The sequence below is a fragment of the Desmodus rotundus genome, chromosome 1 (genome assembly GCF_022682495.2).
Source record: "Desmodus rotundus isolate HL8 chromosome 1, HLdesRot8A.1, whole genome shotgun sequence".
Classification (NCBI taxonomy): Eukaryota; Metazoa; Chordata; class Mammalia; order Chiroptera; family Phyllostomidae; genus Desmodus; species Desmodus rotundus.
The window spans coordinates 164,296,691-164,319,722 of record NC_071387.1 but is presented as its reverse complement, the minus strand read 5'-3'; the positions used below and the strand labels follow the sequence as shown (position 1 = coordinate 164,319,722).

The window sequence follows — 23,032 nt, the reverse complement described above, 5'->3', positions numbered from 1 at the left end:
GCTTTTCAATTTTTAATTAAAAAGACCTGTTTGTATTTCAGAAACTAGTGTTTAGTGACTACCCTTCTGGTGCTGTGTGTTCACCTGCAGCCTGAGGCCTAACCTGGAGTACTTCTCCAGTTCTGACCCCGTGTTTGTCCCACAGAGCCCTTCTACGTGCTTCTGGGATCTAACCTAACAGGCTTCTTTTGACTCTTTCATGTCCTTGCAGCCTTTGCACATCTGCCAGCGCTGATGCAACACTTGGCCAATAACTACAAGCACTGGAAGACATTAGATGACCTGAAGTGCAAGAGTCTGAGGCTCCCATCTGACAACTGAAGCCAGGACAGAGAAGGGGACCCCTTACCCACAAAGGGCACGGTGACTCACAGTAGTATAAAGGACAGGCTTTCCTTTATGATGAAAATGACAAGTGTAGGTCAAGGAGCTAATGTTTGATATCTGATCTTGAATAATGTAAGTCCTCAAAGCCCATTTTTAGAAAGTTATGTTCCATGAAGAAAAATATGTTCTTTATATAATCACTTAGTGACAGAACAAATACAGGGCAAACCCTTTGCCCTGCTGTGACCCTGTGCGTCCTCGGCAACCACGGAGCTGAAAGACTCTACCCGGCAGGACACGAGCAGCAGGTGTCTCTGAGCCCATCTCCCTGGACGATGATGACCAGGTAGCTTAGCTAGTTTCAGCTCACATGTTACCACAAAGTCACCATCTCTGTTTAGCTTCATTATTTTCCTCAAGACCATCGGTCTGAAGAATTCATAAGAGTACCTAAAAAAAACCCCAAACTATAAAATGAGCAAAACAAGGACCAAATTATTGATACACTGGTTAGCTTCACAGCCTCCATAGTTACGGGGTTCTTCTGATCGATGTTAAGACAGCCAAGTTAGAACACAGCTGCGGCCTGGTGTGTGCCTTCTCTGGACTGGTCTCAGCAGCCCGTGTAGCCCTCTTTCCTGTAAAAGGCATTCATCCATCTGAGCAGAAAGCCATCCATGATGGGGAAGGGAGTGACATTTTGTTTCAGAGAACTCCACGAGATTCCCTTATTTCTGGTTAACAGAGGCAGTCACAAGGCACTACAGTGAGTATTATATAAAGCCATTAAATCTGAATGCCCTTGGACACGATTTTTTTAAAAAAGAAAAAATTTATATACATTTGATGTTTAAAATTTTTATGAAATCAATCTAAATTTTCTGGATATAAGTCAATCAAGAGTGTTGTACCATGTACCATCTGCATCTATGTGTTTGGGGAGGGGCTAGGGGAAGTTCCAAGGTTCGGGTGTTTCCCACCTATCTATATGTGTGATCATGCCACTTTCCTTTAATGATGTAAAAACACTGCGGGACGTGTAAATATATCGGAATATAGACATGTGGGGAAACAGTAAATATTATTGACTTTATGCTAAAAGCTTCTAAAGCACAAGTGCATATTTTTATACCGCTCTTTTCACAACTTTCTGTGCTCTACATGAAGTCAGACTTGAAATTTTCCTTTTTCTTTTACCAGCCAACCCTTCTCTATGTATTATAAATATTAGAAACTCAGTAAACAAAATATCTTCATTTTTCTTTCAAATTCTCTGTACTCCATGCTGCATTTTTAAGAGGTATAAACAGAGACTGGATTAATTGAATCAGTAATTACTTCTTTCAAACAAAAATTGGAATGAAGAACACTTGGAATTAGTACACGGAAAGAAAAAAAATTACTTATCACTACATAATGTGCCAATGTTTTTTTCTATGTTTTGTACTAAAAAATGGAAACATATATGACAATTCCATGCAAAGAAGTATCTCTAAATTATTTTTGTTAGATGGTAAGAGAACTTGCCTGATCAGAGAGCAGCTCGCTTTGTACCGTAATGCTGCATCATGTAAAAGTGATGAAGATGTTTCTGTGAAGTCCTTGTCACTAAATCCCTTTAGCCATTTTATTTACAACAGCTGTTTTTATTTACCTTCTCTTTGGCCTAAATTTTTCATAATTTCAAATTTTCAGTTCTGTGTCCTTTATTTCATGAATCATACACTTTGTTTTCAGAACATATTAAATTCAGGATGTCTGAATCCCATTTTAAGGAGCTAAATAATTTGCTTAGGCTTCTTCAGAAGCTTGCTTAAGGCGAGGACAATCTTTTCCTGACCATCTCTTTCAGTTCCACTTGGTAAGTAAGCAACATTTATCAGATGTCTCACATTCTCTATATGAATGTTACAGCTTACTCAGTGGAATGTCAAATTAAGTTCACATTAACTTAAATGCTTTAAGACTACCAGGTTCTAAAGCTTCAGCGTAGCTCTGCTCTTTATCAGAGTAATCTACAATGGTGTAATCTTCTGAGTTGTTCCTTAAATAGCACACTCCTCCAAATAGTCATTTTATTAGAATAGTCTTTCAGATGGTATGTGCATCAGGTGGGTATAAACTGCCTCTCACCCTGAGTTGTTTACTAAAACATTCTATGTTGAGGGGAGCTATATTAATTTAGGAAAATGCAACACTATCTAATACAGAGAGAGGTCATATTATTACTGCCATAGCTACCAGAATAAAAAGTTAGACAACATTGTTACCTAGACCAGAATGATGACCCTGTAATTTATTTACTTCCAATTTAAGATTTGCTTGCCTTCGGAGTCAGGACTGGTTAGTCTTATGGGCAAAGAATAAGCCTCATTAGTTCAATCAGAACCCATTCTACTTGCAGAAGATAAATGGAAGGGATGATACAAATGCCCCAAAATCCAGACTCTTGGTTGTGTTATGAATACAGCCCCAGAAAGAGGTAATAAGGTATATTATATAGTGTTATTTGCAAATATAATAGTATTGAAAACTCAGGAAAAAAATGCACATAGTATATGTTGACCTCAATTGTAATTGTATTCTAAATTAGGGCATTTATGTAGTTCACAGGTGGCAAACACAAGGCCAACGTGCCAAATCCGGCCCTCCACCTTCAACCATAGAGGACAAAAACCACAAAGTCCGGTGAGTGGGCTGGAGGCATCACTCTAGACCAAGGACGTCAAACTCATTTTCATCAGGGGCCACATCTGCCTCACGTGCCTTCAAAGGGCCAAATGTAATTTCAACTCCTCAACAGTTAAGGAATAGTTACATTTATACAGTCCTAAAATTATTTTGGCCCTTTGAAGGCAACCCCAAAGCAGATGTGGCCCCCGGTGAAAATGAGTTTGACATTCCTGCTCTAGACATACTAGTTTCTCATGGTGATAAACTAACTAGAGCAGGGGTGTCAAACTCATTTTCACTGGGGACCACATCAGCCTTGCAGTTGCCTTCAAAGGGCTGAATGTAACTTTAGGACTGTATAAATGTAACTACTCCGTAACAGTTAAGCGAGAGCTCAGCACTGCCGCTGAGTAGAAACTAAGTGCTGGGCCGGATACAAAAAGGTGGAGGCCGGATTCTGCCCGCTGGCCTTGTGTTTGCCACCTGTGAACTACAGTGTAACAACAGGGATTTATGTGGTACTTATGGTACTATTTGCTCCCAAAACTTACCTGCAGTTTTTATCACTCCATGTGAATAGAATACTACCACAGAATAATAACCAGAACAGATTAGGAAATAAAGCAGTTAAAAATCTGAGTTTCTCATATAATTCACTGAATATGTCATAAACAATTCAAGAAAATAACTTACAAACTCATGACCTAATGTAAAATTTCCCAAAGAACAGGCTAGCTCCTAATGGAATAAAGTCCATCTACAGAGGAAAATTAAAAGCCTGAAAATGACTAAAATATTTAATCAAATTGGCCAACAATCTGATGCACTCAGACCAGAATGCACGTGTGCCTGGTGGGGGACTACTAACCGTGTTCCAATTTCAGGATGAAAGATCAGAAAGCTGTCTCCGTGACTCCTCAAATGTGCCACAGTAACAAGTTGTTGGCTCAAAGGGAGTGCTAATTTTCCTCATAGTACTCTATTCTAGAACGGAGGTAACAAATTTTAATATATTTCTCCATAAACCTGTTTTCATAATAAATAAAATAAATGTGAACATTATTTGGTTTTCCTCACATGGTAGTCATGTAAGCCTTTATCTCTGATTCTAGTCCTCTTTGCTTTGTTTAAAAAAATAAATAAACAAATAAGTAAATAAATAAATAAAGCCGCTCAATGATGATAATGGAATAGAACTAACAACCTGCAAGGCCCTACCATCTGGGCCTCAGTTTCCTCATTTATAACATTATGACACTGGTCTGGCACAGATGACCTCAGAGCTCTTCTGGTCTTTGCAGGCAGTTGCGGAAGCAACCGTCCACGGTAAAACCAGTAGAGCAACAATAATGAAGATGCCGTCCAGAGTGTGTGTGACGGACAATAAATCTGCAGCAAGTGTTCTCTGGGAAGGATCGGTGCTCTGACAACGTCGGTCACCTTGCACTTACTTTAATAGGGTTCTTTCTTTAGCAGTTTAAGAATGACTCCAATACTAAACTCGCCTGTTCTTAATGTGTGGAACACTTTTTAATTTTTATTCTTTAGTATCAAAAGGGAGAAAAAGTGCTCTGATATAAAGCGGCCGGGTGATGAAGACCATTAAATCTCAGTGGCCACTGCAAGTGAAGCCTTTCTCAAGCATTTCAAACGTGAGCCAATGGTGAGGTAAACCAGGCACGTCCGACTGGAAATACTGTAACTCTTCTCTCACCCCGCTCCCTCCCAGGCACGTGAGGGGCAGTGTGGGCGTAGTGCCAATCTAGCTAATGGTTGTTCAGGCCATTCACACTGCGGGAAAAATGCACCCTCGTAAGATTCCTATTGATTTGAGTTTATAGAGATTTTAGTAGCTAAAACTAAAAAGAAAATAAATTAATTTAAACAAATCAGTTTGCACACAAAAAATGTTGTAGTTAAACAGTGAGAGATTCAAGTTTGCTCTATAGAGCACTGATGATTAGTTACTAAATACCAAGGAAATTTGTAGGAGAAACGGTATTTTTAAATTTATCACAAGGATTTTTAATCAAATGGGCTCTAAAGATAACCAAAGAATAAAACCCTTCTAATTAATACAACTGTACTGCTCTACGTGAACCTCCTCACAAGATCCAAGCTCAAACAAAGCAGCTCACAGAACAGCACTCACCGCTGCAAGAGAGGCCCACAGCGCAGCCACTGCGCAATCTCTGCTTCCTGCAGGGCGGGAAGAGACTTTCTGGAGGTCTCAAGGTTTAAGTTCCAGTTCTGCTGCATCCTACCTCTTTTTCAGGGGGTTTCTCTCCCAAAATATCTTCTATAATTATCATGTGTATTAATTTCCTTAAAAGCAGGCTTTTAAATAAATAAATGTTTAAAGGAATGAACGGGTATAGTTAAAATATTCATTTTGGAGAACAAAGGTTTTTCAAAATCTAAAGACTAAATTAAAGAAGCTATATGCAACTTTTAAGAAAATCTAATAATCAGAATTTAATTAGAGGTAATAAAATTACACTAAACAAAGAAAGTAAGAGGTTCTGAGTACTATGCTCATTAACCATAAGCTCATAATTTCTGGTGTAAAATTAAAGCATAACAATATTTTTAAATTGTCTGTAACGAGTCTATGGTATAACTTAATTCTATGTCAACAGATATTTATTTGTAGTATGACTGCAAAGTTAATTTCTTGAAAATTCCCTGCTAAAATACTTGTAGTATATTCTTTGGTGGATGTACTCACACCTAAGAAGCAACTTGTTGCTGCTTTGCATGCCTACAAAAAAGAATTCACACAATCAGAAGTTTATAAAGTGACAAAAAATATATATTATACATTTACGTGATCAACATGTTACTGGTTTTCAGAGGATTACCCTACATTTGATGTTCAAAGTTCACCATGCACATGTATTCCAAATTCCCTAAACTAGACAGCAAGATACAAGTCACCATTCTCCTCTAATTTTTGAAATAATTTTAAACTGCGCAATCCAGATTCTCGTTCTCCATTTTTCCACAAAATAATGAGATGATCGGCAGAACATGTCACTAGTCCATGATCTTCAAAGTATAGAAACATCTGTAAAGAAATTTAAAACTACTGAGTACAGGAACTTCAAGGAGAGGAGAAGTGGCAAAATTAGATCAACATGTTTGCTTGTAAGACGTGTATCTCAGAGATATACTGGGATGTGAATGTACAATTCCTTATCATTTTCCATGAGAAATTTTATTTTTAAGTGTGGATAATAGTCAAATATATACATACTAAGAACATAAATACTAGACCAGTATCTAGTGTTTTAGTAGTCAGCACTTTAACACTGCTCAACTACACACCTATAACAGCTCTTTTTCTAATGTACATAAATTCCCAAAGTAGCTTCTGAAATTTACCATATTCTTCAAGTACTATTTTTAAAATTTTGTCACAAGTCTTGCCTGCCAGACCTATTTTACTTAATCATTTATAGTTGCCTCATTATTTATACACAAATGGCTATAAAAAAAATCTGAACTCAAAGTTCTCCAAGATAAACACTGGCTTCAGGGCTGTAAATAAAAGGAGATATAATCAATCCATCCATAAGCATTTACTGAGTGTCATCTACATGCTTATGGGCCCTACCCTCAAGAAGGCTCCAGTTCCGCCGTAACCCCAGACCACAGGTGAAGCCATCAGGGCACCGGTGAAAGACTCTGTGATCAGGTACTATATAGTAATGCAGCCCAGACTATGGATGCCACAGAAATTCAGAAAAAGGGGGCAGATCAATAATAACTGAAATTGTCAGAGAAAGCTTCAAAAACATAAACCTCTCCAAAAAAAAAAAAAGGGGGGGGGTGCAGGTAGGTCATACCAAGGGAAGGAACAGACTGGAAACTAAGAACAGGAAAAGAGAGTGTTGACGAGGAAGCAGCACGAAGTGCTGCATACTATGGAGTGGAGAGCAGCCATCGGAGAGGAGAAAAATGAAACCATTAAAAGGCTGAGCGCTCCTCCAAGGAAAGAATGAAATAAAGGAGAGAAATAAAACAACAAGGTAAGACTTTTGTCTGAAATAATTTATACATTTCCGAAGATAGCAGGATGAAGCCTCAGCTGATTATGTAGGACCGAAGGAAGTTAATATTAGAACAGAATTCCTCAGGACATGGAAAAGACAGAATTCAGAACACGGAGGGCTGGGTTAGAGTACAGATGAAAATCTAATAAAAGGAATGAGGAAATCCAGGAGACCGTACCTACGAGATAGCCTGGAGCAGGGGTGTCAAACTCATTTTCACCAGGGGCCACATCAGCCTCGTGGTTGCCTTCAAAGGGCCGAATGTGATTTCAACTCCTTAACAATTAAGGAGTAGTTACATTTATATAGTCCTAAAATTATTTTGGCCCTTTGAAAGCAACCGTGAGGCTGATGTGGCCCCAGTGAAAATGAGTTTGACACCCCTGGCTTAGATTTTCTCAATGAAGCCAGAGATACTTTAAAAAAAAAAAAAGCTTAAGTGTCAAATACTTTCACTCAGGAAAATTCTTAAGAATCTGACATCTCTATATTATGACAAATGTGCCACTTTGAAGGTTTCCCCACCACTGAGAAACCTTTAATGGGTTCCTGTGATTTTAAAAATAAAATCTGAACTCCTTAGCGTTACATTCAATGGCAGTTATAATCTAACCAAAACTACCTTCCCAGGCTTTTATCTCCTAGATCAGAGTTTGTTCACATCCCAGTGCTCCAGCCTAGCGAATATGCTCCTTGCTACCATGTAGATCCTATTTTTGCCCTCTGTCTACTACACTCCATCCTTACCACTCCCAAACTACACTATAACCAAATGAATGACGTCAAAGTTAACAACAGAACAAAAACAACTGGGCTCTTTGTTAGAGGAAAGTAAAGATGAGTACCCAACATCTGGAAGCATCTATCCTGTCCAACTTTCAAGGTTCAGCTCAAGTCTCAAGTCCCATATCTTCCACTATCCATTTTCTTGTAAGTCCTTAATATTCAGTCTGCTGTGCATGTGGGTCCACATAAGAAGCTAGACTAACAGCTTATTAGGTCTGTATCCTTAGATACTTTATCTACTAAAGTATAAGATCCACAAGGGCAAGTACTGCATTTTATATCTCTTTGTAATAAACTCCACTGTCTACATTACAGTGCCTGAAATATGGGAAATGCTCCATAACAAGTGTGGCGCTTCTGCACGTAAGCAAAGTGCACTTTCAAATGAGAACTAATTTGTTCTTCCCTGGCTATGAAACAGGGAAGAACAATTTAAGAAAGTCATTACTTAGGGCTTTGCATGTACTGCTATCATACTATTACTAGTTCCAATCATCTCTTTATCTCAACTATATTCCTTCATTACAGGTAATGGTGCCTATAAGAAATACTAACATATTTGGATATCCACAAGTTAGATATATCCATTTTATATCCATTTTATAATTCTCAACTAAAATTTTCATATATGCGTAATGATAATCAAGTCACTGGGTTTTACTAAAGCTGACGAATTATTCACCTTCAAAGGGAGGTAAAAGAGTGCTCTCTTCATGAATCTGATAGAGGGCCCTGGAGTTAGACTCTGTAAGGCTAACTCTACATATACACGTATAACCTATAACCACAGCCCTCCGTTCATCCTCAATTTACTACTGTTCCATATTCAACCTTATTCACACTGTCCGGGCAGCTATCTAGATCTAGTAAACACTGGTGATTAAGCCCATTGTTTAGAACAGCAACTTTTGACTGATATGCCACATGAATTTTTAAAACATGCAATACATGACTATTTTGGGGGCACTAACCTCTTTTGCCTTAGGTTGTCAATAAAAAAAAATGACAACAGCCATCATAACAATAACCATCTAATGTGAATCAGAATTACACCTACTTTTCTGTCAGATTAGCAAAAAATGTACTTGCTGGTGTGCTGCAGCATTTCAGTCATTAGTTTACGTGTGCTGTCGGATGGGAAAGGTTGAACACCACAGATTTAGAGAGACACATCCCTTGATCCCTCAGATGCTAGCTCTGTAAAGAGAGGCCCTAACTGCACATTCTACAACCTGCCCTATTCCATGTTTTGACTCAGCAAAAGCCTACAGGGAAGAGAAAGTACAGTGAGGTGCAAAAGGAGGAATCTCTGGACATTTACATGTCCAATAAAAACAATACCTCTACAGATGACGAGTGTCCAATCAAATCTCCAATAAGTTCTAGCGAACATGAAGTGGCATTTTCTTGTTGCTTTTTAACAGGTTGGCTGGCTTGTTTGTTCACTCTTCCAAATCCCCACATGTTAAAAAAACCTAGAAAAATACAATCACTTTAGTCATTTTCAAAATTTCTGTGCTCTTTACTTATGATAGTAATATGAGATCAGAAAAAAAAAAACATTTAAATGCAAAGATCTTCTGCACCTATTTTAGTCACAGGCTAAAGGGATGGCACCAGGCGCTATGCTAGTTTTTTTTTTTTTTAATGTTACTTCATTCCATCTTTCTTAGCTAACCCGGTTTGTTGCTGATTCCTCTTTATTGCCCTTAATCACCCACTGGTGAAGGTGTATTAATGTGACAAGAAGCTAGACAATGGGAACCAAAGAGAAGTAAAAGGCCTGAAATGCAGTGTCCCCCCCCCCCCCTCCCGAAAAGGTCACAACTCAGATCTATCACCAAAGTAGACTGAAAGGAATGTAAGTGTCTAAAACCTATACCCTATGACTTCAGCTAATCAAGAAACTCCAGCGGTAACCAGCATCTGATTTCTCACACAAAGGGGGCTAGCAGACCGGGACTTTGTTTTACAAACCAAACACCTGAAAGTCAAGAGTTCATGAGATTATGAGCACAACAGTGTGTTTTTCCATAAACTGATTCAATGTTAATGATAATGCTTCAAGGCTGAAAGAACCCTTTAGTAAGACATCTGACCATACAAACTGTGTATCAGGCACAATAATAAACAATACAAATGAAAAATTACTTCATTGGCCAACTGGTCAGTCAGATTACCAGAAAATAAGCTTCCCCTCAAACAACAGAACCCTAGTTGATTTGAACAGAAATAAGCAGGCAATTCTATATTAAAGCAATATTAAGATGTGAACCCTAGATCCCAATTACCATAGGTTTCATGTAAATATCTTATGTGCCTATTTGGAGCACACTGTCTGTTATTCTTGTGGTTATACATAACTGCCTTTCTTCTGGCTTTCACATGAGGAAAAAAAGAAAGACCGACTTTTTAAGACAAGACACACACACCTGTTGGTACAGGTTCCGCTGCAAGCTGCTGTTTTTCGCGTAACTCCCAAATGCGTACACTGCCATCTTCTGAGCATGAGATTAACTGCCTGTCAGGACAAAAATTCACTGATGAAAAGAAGCACCGTGGAGCACCAATGCTAAATTTGTAGTGAAAGAAATCAGTGGAGCCCTCGATTGCTTTTATTCAACTCTTGGCAGGAGCTGATAGAAATCACAATTTAACATGGCTTTTCAATGCAAAGTAAAAGCACTTTTCAGGAAAGACACATATTATATTGTTACATTGGCTCAAATGTTATAAATATTTCATCTCCATTTTTAAGAATGCATTCAGGAGGACAGGGTATGAATTACATTTCATACTATCCTGAGCAGTACCAGCCTCCTCTCACTGCATCTCTTTCTCAGGGGGCCTCTCACTCTGAAAATACCCTGCATAGAAAATGATACTATTCCTTCATATAATTTCCTCCCTAAAAATTCAGCAGCCAAATTTACCCTGAGAGGAAAGTTCTTACTTAGTAATTTTTAACAACAGGAGATTTCCATTTGATCTGGCCATAAACAATGACAAAAGGATGTGTTCATGGAAAATATAAAAAGAAAAATTAGCATACAATAAGTGCCCAAGTCTTTTATCTTTTTAAATAAATACCCTATTTTAAAGTATCCCTTCTTATAATGAAATTCAATGTAATTCATTTGAACCGTGCTTCTTGTAAATTTTGTATTATATTGCCACAAACTCTTCTGTTAGAGATAGCTACATGATATTCTCCATTTCCAAAAGAATGTAGCAGGTCAAGCCACAAAGCCAGGTAACTTTGCCACTTGAGAAATTACACTGGTAGCCCCGGGAACTATGAATTTCTTTCATCTGCTGCGGAACAGATGGGAACTTGTACCTGTTTGGAAGTCTGGCAACGTGTAGGACACTGGAGTCGTGTGCAGTCTTCTGGCAGGCAATCACACGCTTCATTTGAAGGTTATACACGTACAAACCCCTTCCGACTGCAACAAATACATTCTGGGGGGAGAAATTCAGAAATGGGCATGAAACCACTGCTTTCCACTGTCTAGTGTAATAGATTTCCAGCCCTGGTGTGCCATCAGAAAGCCACTGGTACCTTCCCCTATTCCTAGCCTTCAGCCCAAATTACTGTGCTGCCCTCTGAAGTCCAAAAATTTCAGATCACAAAGGAAAGCTCAGCATTTAGAATGTAGAAGGACACAACTGCTAATACAGAGAAAGCTCTGTATGTTACACCCTTCAGCACCACTTTCTTCCTCACTGAACTATGACAGCTAGAGAAAGGAGCTATGGCTGGTGGATTGGCCCTGCAGCAGAAGCTGCTGAGGTACAAGCTAAGTTTTTATTCACATAATACTTTATCCTTGGGAGAATTACTTAGCCGTGTTTGCCTAAAAGGTATGAGCGAAATTACTTGTACTATGTATCTTAAACAATCGAGAAACTTAAAAAGGACACAAAAGAAGCCTATGCTATAGTGGCACTATCATCTTAAGATCCTCTGAAGGTTTCACAAAAACATTTTTCCAAATGTAGTATTAGAAATAACTTTTTACTAAAACAACTTGTAGCATTTGAAAGTATTTTCACCAATACAAAGGGGGATTCAAAAACACCAGAATTATTTTCTGGAGGGCGGGGGCCCTTGTAGTACAGGCTTCCCCCACTAGGCGAGTGTTCTAGGAACCCATCTGTATCAGTGTACAAGCTGGCGTTGTGAGAGGCTGCGTTGGGCTTTAGTGAATTTTTCTGAAGACTCACTGCATTTGCCCATTTTATGATGGGTGATTTACAAGCACTCCTGCTCACACTGTGCTGAGTGTTCAGCAGTTTTTGAACAAAACTGGCCTGACCCCCATGCCCTACCCTCCCTATTCACCCGATCTTGTCCCGAGCAACTTTCTCTGTTTGTTTCCCTGATGAAAAAAGTCCTTAAACGGAAATGTTTTGCCCATGTAGAAGAGTTGAAACAAAAAACAGAAGCAACACTAAAAGGCATCAAAATCAATGAGTTCAAAAACTGTTCTAAGCAGTGGGGGAAAAAGTCTCAATAGGTATACTGCATCAAATGGAGAGTACTTTGAAGATGAATGAAGTTTAAACATGTAAGAATACACAATTTTTTATAAATAAATTCCAGGTTTTGTTGGGTCCTCCCTCATATATATCTTAACTTCAGCCTTACAACATCTTACTAAGATAGGAAAAGCAAGTATTATTAGCATTTTCCAGGTGAGCAAGTTAAAACTGAAAGATTAAAGTCACACAAAATATTAAGACAGGGAGTAGTACTCAAGGTCATGTTACTCCAGTCCCTTGCTCTTTCCTCATACCACACCACCTAGGTTCTGAAATCATCTTGCAAGTCACTAGACTTTTGCTAGCATTTGTCTTAGAATCATTCATTCTTTCTCATTAGGCACTCCAGTGAGGCAGACCTTTCCATTTTTTTATTTTTTATTTTTTTATTTTTTAGAGGGGAAGGGAGGGAGGAAGGGAAACATCAATGTAAAAGAGGAATACCAACTGGCTGCCTTCCCAGACCTTTAAAAAGTCCCTACAGATTGCTTCTCTGTTGTTTTTACCCTTCTCATGCAGCCTCAAAGGCTACAAACCCAACTCAGACCTGCAGGATCTGAACCAAAGCATGACCCCAAGGCTACCAGAGTCTAAATCTGGGATGATCTCCCCTGAATCTCAGAATTGGCACTCCCCATTTAGCAATGCAAGCTAAGAATTAGTGTCGGGGGCTTTAATGAACAGCTGCCAGCCAACTTGCTAAAATCTAGAGCCCTACTGGTAGCATTCAATGTAAAGAAACCACAGAAACGAGTTTTGCAGACCAGGAAATCTGGGCAAAGTTTAAGTGATTTATCCCAGGTCACAAAAACAATTATATACACATTAATAGAGAATTTATGATCTTTTAGGCTGCAATGAGTCAACAGTCACTCTATCAATCACCTGTAATCAATAATGCCCCCACAGAAAGAACCCCCTCCCTATAAAAGAAAAACTGTTTTATCAACCATTTATAGTACTTAATAAGCATCAAAATTTTTAACATTAAAAAAATGCAAAATGAAAAAACTTTTTAAACACCAATTTTTTTTAAAAGTGAGAAAATAAATTTTAAATAGAAAATTAAGAATATATATGTAATTTTTAGGACTACAACTTTTAGAAATCTAGTCTGTATCTTTTCTGAAACCCTATTGTTTTTATCAAATATATTTAATTTTTTTCAAAATAAAGTTGGGATATAAATAAACTTCATCTTTAGGTATATTAGTGGTGTTCTGTATCCTAGTTTTATCCTATTGTACGGTTTTTAAAGTAAGAAAGGTACAAAGAAAACTTTAAAAATACAGAACTCTCCCCACCCAGACCATTATTTGTGAAATGTATAAAAAAATAACATGCATATGATTAGAAAATTTAAACAGTATAAGGCATGAAGTAAAGTAACATAAAAGCTTCCCCCCAACTCCTCTCCTCAAAGGTTACAACTCAAACATTTCTTATGATTACATTTAGAAAAGTAACTCCCCTTTAAATACATTTTCTGAGCAGGATTCATTAATCCACTGGTATTAATCTCTTACTACAGAAAAAAATGTTAAGTCCTTCCAAGAGCATCACTGCCAAGGCCTAAAGGACTGAAATCAGTAATTCTCACACAGTCATCTTGCCCCTGGAGCTAATAGACTAAAAGAAAAAAAAAAACAACTCTTCAATTTATTTCCTTTACCTCTTTAGGGACTGCACCAGATTCTTCAAAAGAATTCTTTCCCAAAGTGCTTCTAAAAACAATTTAAAGCATTATCCTCAAACTCTATGGGTTATTTAATCCAATCCAGAATTTCAATAGAGCTTTTAAATCTGTGATCATTTAATCACTTCCTTGTCTTAAGAACAAGAACTAAGATTAAAATGCTTTTGTTTAATGCAAATTGTACAATGTTTGAAAAATATCAGAACATTTGAAAGCACAAGTTGAACATGAGGAATGACACCTTTCTATATCCATCATGAGATTAAATTTAAAAAATTAGAAATCGGGTTTACTTAAAAAGGCAAATTTATAGATATTTCCTCGATTTTTTTTTTTTTTTACCTCTTCATCCCATGTGAAATGATGAATAGAAACGTCATTTGGTTTTTGACAGAGCTTTATTTCTTGCTGGCTGTCCAGCTGTGGAGACGGGTTCCAGAAGTTACGTTCGCAGGCCTGCATGGTCCAGTCCAGGATGTCCCAGATGATCAGCTCTCCAACATGGGAGCCCGTCACAAAACTCAAATCTAGGCAGAGTTCATGCACATCTCATTACTGATCATTTTACCTACAGGTCAAAATGAATGGACTACCTAGGAACAATACTCTATAAAACCACAATAATAAGAACAGTGAGGTCCACACATGAGCCAAACAGAAAGATTAATAGAACAGAAAGACCAGAAACAGATTCAACTTTACTTTAGATAATAATTGCATTTCAATCAGTGAACAAAGAAAAATACCTTGTGCTGGAATATTATTTGGGGAATAAAAATAAAAGAACTACACCTTGGCTCATATACTATTTAGAAAACCTACACTTCGCCTGTGTGTCCCCTCTACTCTCACGTCATGCCACACTCACAACACTCCTGACACCAAATGTGTGGGTTTTTCCCACTCCAAGCAGTACTGTGACCACAGCTAGGTGGCCTACCATGTAACTCAGTTCTAACACTATCTACCTAGGGACAGCATTAGATGTCACAGGTTCAGGGTTCAGTCCCACAAGACTGCCCCCTCCCAACTTCAGGTGCCAATAGCAAGTCCAACTTGTTACCTATGCTTCTGACTGATCAGCTACAAATCAGAGGTTCTCATGGCCCCTCCTCGGGTTCAATTAATTTGCTGAAGCAGCTCACAGAACTCAGGAAAATAGCTTACTTAATGTTTACCAGTGTATCATAAAAGAATATGACAAAGCAGGGGTCCCCAACCTCTGGGCCACAGACATACAGGTCCCGGCCTATTAGGAAGCGGGCCACACAGCAGGAGGTGAGCTTGAATGTAATGTGCTTGGATCCTCCCAAAACCATCCCTGGCACCCAAGGTCTGTGTAAAAATTGTCTTCCACAAAACCCATCCCTGGTGCCAAAAAGGCTGGGGACCGCTATGATAAAGGACACAGGTGAGCATCCAGGTGGAGAAGATGCACAGAATAAGGTATATGGGAAGGGCTATGGAGCTTCCATGCCCTCTCCAAGCACCTCCGCATGTTTGGCAACTTGGAACCTCTCCAAATCCTGTAGTGTTGGGATTCCTATGGAGGCTTCATAATGTAGGCATGATCAATTATTAATTCCATTTCCAGCCCCTCTCCCCTCTCTGGAAAACGCGGGGTAGGGCTGAAAATTCCAAGCTTCTAATCATGGTTTGGTCTTTCTGGTAACCAGGCCCATCCAGGAACCCAGAAAGAAAGAATGGCCTCATTAGAACAAAAGACACTTCTATCACCAGGAAATTCCAAGAGATTTAGTGCCCTATGTCAGGAAGCATTAGAACAAATATTAGAACAAAAGATGCTCCTTGGGCTTCTATCACTTAGAAAATTACAAGGGTTTTTAGGAGCTTTGTGTCAAGAATTTGGAGCAAAGCTGTATGTATATTTGTCTATTATTTTGGACCAAAATAAGTTTCAGAGATTAAAACATTAAAGACACTTACAAGATTGAAGAACTTAAAGGTGAATGCTTTTTTATGACTATGGGGTACTGAAAGGCTCTAAAGGAGGCAGGGTGGGGACTGGGTTCAGTTATCTGAGTGAGCATCTGCTTAGCAAAAAAAAAAAGTCATATATTTAAATGAGAAAAAGATGGGGAAAATTTGCAACTTAGATGTCAAAATAGGTTTATTATACTTTTCATACATAAGGAATTCTTGAAAATCATTAAGAAGAAAATAATTACTGCAGCAGAAAACATGGGCTAAAGACCTGAACAGGCAAAACATAAATACAACTGGTCAGTAAACACATGAAAAGATGTCCAACTCCTTAAATAATAATTTTTAAAAAACCCTAAAAGCAATGAGATACTGTTTATTGATTTGCAAATTGGGAAAGATTATAAAACAGGAACAATACCCAAATGTTGGTCTAATGTCCTAATATAAAGTGGTATAATCACTTCAGATTTGGAGTTTTGCATCAAAATCTTAAAAGATAACATAAACCCATTGTTTCAACTAGTCCACTTCTAGGAATTTATCCAGATGAAAGTACGTAAAAGACATATGTAACAAGGTTGTTACACATAATATTAAAAATCTGAAGATAACCTAAACATACAATTGGGGGTCGAAAAAATAAGACATCCACAAAGCGAAATAGTAATACTGTTATTGAAAATTAAGTTATAAAGTATGTTTACGTTGATATAGAAATATACCCATGACATACTATTACAAAGCAGCAAACCACATGTATGCATATATACATACAAACGTATGCCCAGAAAAACACCTAGAAGTATTGGGTTGGCCAAAAAATTGGTGTGTTTTTTTCTGTAAAATAAAAGACACATTTTTCATTTTCACCAATAACTTTATTGATTTGGATATTTTGAGTATGTCAGCTCTCTCCTGCATGGTATAACATTGATTGTTCTCAATTAATGTCTCTATTTGATCGCTATCAACTTCAGCTGGTCTGCCCGACTGTGGAGCATCGTCCAGCATGGACTGTGGAGATACCTCCAGCATGAAACTTCATAAACCACTTTTGACATGTTTGATCAGTCACAGCACATACTCTATACACTGCACAAATCTTTTTTTGTGTTTCAGTTGCATTTTTACCTTTCTTGAAATTACAAAGCATCATATGCCAAAAATGTTGCATATTTTCTTCCATCTTCAATATTAAAATGGCTACACAAAAATTCGCCAATTTTGGTAAGTTTTTTTTAAATGCAGGCTGATATGACAGCTGTCACAATACAATCTAACAAAATTGTTTCAAATGCAGTTAGAGACAATTAAGCACTAGTAGAGCCAGCTTACAGAAAAACACAACGAACTTTTTGGCCAACCCAATATATGGACCAGTGCTTTAACACTGTATGGTGGGAGAATTTTAATTTTAACATTCTTTTATGTTTCTCACTATTTTCTCATTTTTCGACTATGACTATGTACTAATTGTACAATAGAAAGTTTTTAAATCCTTTAAAGAAAATGAAATGAGTGGGCCAACAAAGACTTCACAAATTATATATTTAATAGGAAATGTTCAACTGCTGAGACCAAAAATTATCATGAAGAAATGTAATTTATTTTAGTTTTTACATATTTAGGGTAAGGTAGAATAGAACAATGCAGCATGAGTCTAGAAAGCCAAGTTCTAATTTTGGCTCTGCCTATGACTAGCCTTGTGATCTCTAGAAATTCATTTAACCTTTTTCTAGTTTGGATTTCTCATGCATTAAAAGAGGATAATTGTTAAAATCAAGTAATAACAAATGTTTAGACATTTTGAAAAGATATCAAATGTTATTTCTGAGTACTGGTATTATTTTGACACCTGGTATTATTCCATATTAATGGTATTAAAACATCCAGTTACTTGTAATTTAGGAATACTTTGAGTAATTATGATTTAATTATTCCATTTGTTAAATAAACCAGCAGGACAGAAGTCTCCAATATCTAGATGAATAATCTCTTAGAAATAAAGAATTACCAGAAATCATACATATAAACATTATTTTGTCTTGGTTCCAATTTCTACAGTCTATTAATGGACTCTATTTAATTTTCGCTAAGTTCATTTCTCATCTGTGGAGAGAAATATGCTGCTAATTTTCCTGATAGTGGAGAAGTTAAGGGAGTACTAATCTTTCCAGGACCTTCTTTTCATCCCTTTCTCTCTTCTTTCCAATTTCAGTCAAACTACAAAAGAACTAGAGAAATTAAGGAGTGAAGATTCTTCTTTTTTTTTGTTTTTTAAAATTTTTTAAATTTTATTGTTGTTCAAGTACAGTTGTCTGCATTTTCCCCACACCACTCCCCACCCCACCCCAGCCATCCCCACCTCCCTCCCCTGATCCCACCATGCCTCGGTTTTGTCCATGTGTCCTTTATAGTTGTTCCTGAAAACCCTTCCCCCTATACCCTCCATTATCCCCTTCCACTTCCCCTCTGGTTACTGTCAGTTTGTTCTTAATTTCAATGTCTCTGGTTCTGTCTTGCTCACGTTCTTGTTTTGTTGATTAGGTTCCACTTATAGGTGAGATCATATGCTTTTTGTCTTTCACCATCTGGCTTATTTCACTTAGCATAACGCTCTCCAGTTCCATCGATGCTGTCACAAAGGGTAAGCGCTCCTTCTTTCTTTCTTCTTGACTCTAACTCAGCATCCTTCCTAACACAGTTAATGTAACCTACTGAGACCACAAAGTTGCCTGCTCTGACTTAATCTTCCAAGTGTTTGTGATTCGTCTATGTAACAGAAAAAAGTATTTGTGCCCAGCTAGGATTTTTCACTAAAAACAAAATTACCAGCATTCACCTAAGTCAATGCAGTTTATCACTGTATAAATTATTAATATTCCCAAACAGGTCATTCAAAATGTTTCACACCAAACAACCTCAATGATGTATTATATGTGGATGGACTTGCAAAAGTCACTTAGTATGAAAATCTCACCTGGCATGTGCCTACTCATCTCTCACAAGAACCAATCAATACCCTGTGATTATCATACCATGTTGTCAGCACAAAACAAGAAAAGGAGTAAAATAAAGGATGAAGCACCCATAGTCTTTTGCCAAAAAAGACAAGCCAGGTTATCTTGTATGTCTGTCTTAGAAAACCTTCTGCCTAGGCATTCAGATCTCTTTGGTAAACCTGGTATTCATTATTCACATTTGTGGGAGTTCTGTCTACAATTCTAAGGTTGCCCTGAGGCCACTTCACTGAAAATGCATTTCCCTGTGAGTTACAAACCCAGTAACTACACTTTTCATTGGAATCGGTGGGACAAAGAAGTAGGACTCAGAGTGGAGCTAAGAACTATACGACATAATCATTTCAGAAATGCCAAAATCTGCAGCAAGGCAGACATGCCAAAGTACAAGATCAGACTGTCACAATATTATGTTCAAATTTTACCAGACTACTTGTCCACATAGGATTCCTAAATATCCTTATTATCTGTAGTGTAATTTTGCAGTCATGGAGTTTATAAAGTAAAAAGGACCAGGGCTTTTCTGTAGTTTTCATTAATTTTTGGCTTTAGTTTTCCATTTTCCTCCCCTTAAGAAACTGGCAAAGAAATACTGGAAGAGCGCTTTCTTGGTTAAATTGTTATAAACTTCTCTAAATATCACATAGTAAAAGAATTGCCATAAAGTTAAGGCTATCTCAGTGACATCCTTTACCTTTATTAAGGAACCATGCTGGGTCAATAGTACCAATGTTTCACCTCTGAAATGAGACAACCCGGCAAGACCGGTGTAATGGGCCAGAACTCAGCTGTGCTTTTCTTAGCACCTCTGGGACCTTGGATCTTATGGCTCAGTGCCTGAAGGTCTTCCAAAAAAAAGCTTGCCTTATGTGCTGCCCCCTACGGTTAAAGGAAAAAGAGCTCCCAGAAAGAAAGAAAGGAGTCTTCCCAACACTGTTACTTCTGTCACCATAGATAAATCTGGTCCTTAGAAAGACTTGCAGCTGGGTTGTACAGGAAGATGGCTATTAGGGAGGAGGATTTTGGAAGTGGGAGAAACAGTCTCACTGACGTACCTGAAAATGTGACCGAATGGCATAGAAATGGAGACTACACTTAGTGCTGTCTGTGCCCCTTTCCCTTTGCCTCACGTTTATGCAAAGTATTGCTCAAAAAGAGCCAATCCAGGCCTCAGGTCAGAGGGGCCGTCCAGTCCTCCACTATACCATATTCATGTCATCCTTGTAGGACCCTGTCACAGTCTCCTTCACATTCTCAAACTAAAGCACCCAGGAGGCCTCTCATCTGACCTCGGACCACAGATCACCCAGAACAACTCCGATGATATAAGATGTCAATTTATTAGAAAGTGAACTACGTAAATACCAGGATTTATGGATTGGGATTCTATCCTACCCTCTGACATGAGATTCAGCTCACAGTACATACTCATTAAAATTATTATGAAGCTAAATAGGATGTCTGGCAACACAAGACTCACAAACACGAGGAAAGGCAGATAGGACTCACTTTCTGTAGATCTTTACCTTAGTTTGGTGTTATTTTCTGACAGTCCTCAATCATGAAAACAACTGCCTTAAGTCCTGCTCATTCAACTGTAAGTCTGTAACTTGCTATATAATACACTGTGGTCTACAAAAGAGGAACTAGCCAGAATCACTTGCCAAAATGCTCCTAAGCATTAGTATTTACAGGCTACGACAGCCATCCACAGAACCTGAGATAATGAAGCTCTCCTCCGTCTTTTCTCTCTGCCTCACTCTGTTCTCCTTGTGCCTAAATCTTACCCTAGCAATCTGTGAAATCTGATCAGTTCCACTGGCTTGAATTTCACATGTAAGAGATTGCTAATCCCTACTAATCAAAAGCATTATTTTAATGATAATTCTAAAAATTCCGGATCAACACTGAAGCTCATAACAGGTTATGTTAACAAGTGCATAATTTTACATAATATAAACATGTACACGATGAACTTACCATTGACATTAGCCAATGAGAGAATATTATCCTGGTGATCAAGGAGGCGCTTAACTTCAAGAATGTCCCATTCTAGTGATCCTTCTGTGGGTGCTACCAACCTGAAAATTACTAAATGAAGACAGATATAATTTTATTAAAATGGTCAAAAATATAAAATTCTATTTCTGCTCAGAACACCAGCATTTCATTAAGTTAGGAATGTCTAACATGTTGAAAATCCATCTCCAAAGGAGACCTTATTCATACTACTTTAAAATAGTTCTTTCAAATGCTTGAGATGTTTGAAATGACCTACTAAAATCCCAAGTGAGTGGGTCCTTAGAACTCTGTTCCTTTATTAAAACCCCTCTAATTCCACTACCAACCATCCTTTCCAGGGTTCCCGTGCAGCCCGGCTATCCCACCTCCCTCCCTCCCTGGCCAGTGACAGGCTCACGTCCCTGAAGCATCTCCACCATCAGCTTTCTCTACCATGGTCTCAGGCCAGTAAGCTTTGCTATAAAACAAGCTACAAATTTATGGTTAACTTAAACTCAGAGAAGACTTCAGCAGCTGCTTTTATTTTTTTTAACTTTTCTTGATACCTAGGCACATACCAACCGTAAATTATATTCCTCTGAGGTGAACATGCCTTATAATTTTTGTGTCATACAGTTCTTTTGGCTATAGATTTTCAATGTGTTTCTTTACTCATATCTGAGTTTAAACAAATATGTTTATTTAAATTAATATAAATCCTAACTTTAATCAATACAGAGAACCCAAAATCAAATCAACTAGAGTGATGCAATCAACAAACATTTACTAAACATCTACTATGTTCCAGGAAATTAGATGTCTAATGTGAATAAGGCCCAGAAACACTCGCAGTCTGGAGTGGTAGTGAGACTATAAACAAGCTTACCATAGATACTTTAAGTGCTATTAATAAACCACTCTACCCAGTGCTGTGGATGCTCATGATTAAGATAACCAATATCTTAGAAGTGGAAAGATCTCAGAGGTCATACGTATCTTTTCCAAGTGGTTGGCTAATTCTTAAAAGTCTCTCTTCTTTCTCACATTCCTCCCTGGAAAGTAAGTCAGTACCACTTTTCATTCTGTCTCTGGACAATTTTTATCAATTGACAAATCTCTAGCAAGGCTGTTTAATCCTGACAGCCATTTACGTTCAAACTCTGGCTGTCAAAAGAAAAGGGTATGTCAGTTAACACAAAAGGAACTCTTCTTCATACCTCTCAAAATTGTGTGAAAATTCTACTTCAGTTGAAATACTATCAAATAATCTTAAAGTTGGAATTGTGGAATAAAAAGAAATTTACTGTTTAATCAACCTAACAGAGACAAGAAATGGAAACCTACAAATAGGTTTCTACAAAGAGCAACAAAGTACTAAAGACAGCATGAAACTGTTTAGTGAATCCATAAATATGGCCTCAATATACAAGTAATAACAAAGAAAAGAAAATAAATATGAATAAAATATGGATTAAATCAGAGAACAAAAGAGAAGCAATAGCCAATTCTAAAAAAGGGGTTAGGAAGAAAATCCCAGCCTTCTGAACCAGGATGACATCTCAGCACTGATAGCCTTGCTTAGCTAGTAAAGCTTCAAAGTCACTAAAGCTGGTGCACACAGAAATTATACTTCCTGAACTTCTGGTCAAGATGGAGGCGTAGGTAGACACACTTCGCCTCCTCATGCAACCGCAAAAAGAATTACAACTAAATCTCAAGACAAATAAAACCCAGAACTGTCAGAAAATTGAACTGTATTGAAGTCCGACAACTAAGAATTTAAAGAAGCCACAATCATCTAGATAGGTAGGACGGCAGAGATACAGAGATGAGGCACAGAGACAAGGAGACACGGTATGGAGCAGACAGGAGGCAGCAGTGGTGGCAGGCCGAGCACAGGCAGTCCCACAATTACATGTGGTGGATAAAAATCAGGAGGGATACCTGGGGAGCAAGCAATCCCAGCCCCATGCCAGACAGCA

The 23,032-nt window shown here is 37.9% G+C and overlaps 2 protein-coding genes across 11 annotated transcripts in view; one reads left to right on the top strand and one right to left on the bottom strand.

The window, feature by feature from the left end:
- PDE8B (phosphodiesterase 8B) overlaps positions 1 to 5,691 on the top strand; it is a 300,637-nt gene extending 294,946 nt beyond the window's left edge. For all 10 annotated transcript variants that reach the window (XM_045197875.2, XM_053912407.2, XM_045197874.2 and 7 more), the window contains one exon: positions 212 to 5,691. In XM_045197875.2, the coding sequence (XP_045053810.1) occupies positions 212 to 321 (110 nt within the window). In that variant the 3' untranslated portion in view covers positions 322 to 5,691. The remainder of the gene's footprint in view (positions 1 to 211) is intronic.
- A 99-nt stretch (positions 5,692 to 5,790) lies between these two features.
- Positions 5,791 to 23,032, bottom strand: part of WDR41 (WD repeat domain 41) — a 53,979-nt gene continuing 36,737 nt past the window's right edge. The window contains exons 8-13 of the mRNA XM_024563601.3: positions 21,030 to 21,140; positions 14,425 to 14,609; positions 11,182 to 11,303; positions 10,274 to 10,362; positions 9,183 to 9,316; positions 5,791 to 6,067 (exon numbers count right to left, since the gene is read on the bottom strand). Coding sequence (XP_024419369.1) covers positions 5,915 to 6,067; positions 9,183 to 9,316; positions 10,274 to 10,362; positions 11,182 to 11,303; positions 14,425 to 14,609; positions 21,030 to 21,140 — 794 coding nt within the window. The 3' untranslated portion in view covers positions 5,791 to 5,914. The remainder of the gene's footprint in view (positions 6,068 to 9,182; positions 9,317 to 10,273; positions 10,363 to 11,181; positions 11,304 to 14,424; positions 14,610 to 21,029; positions 21,141 to 23,032) is intronic.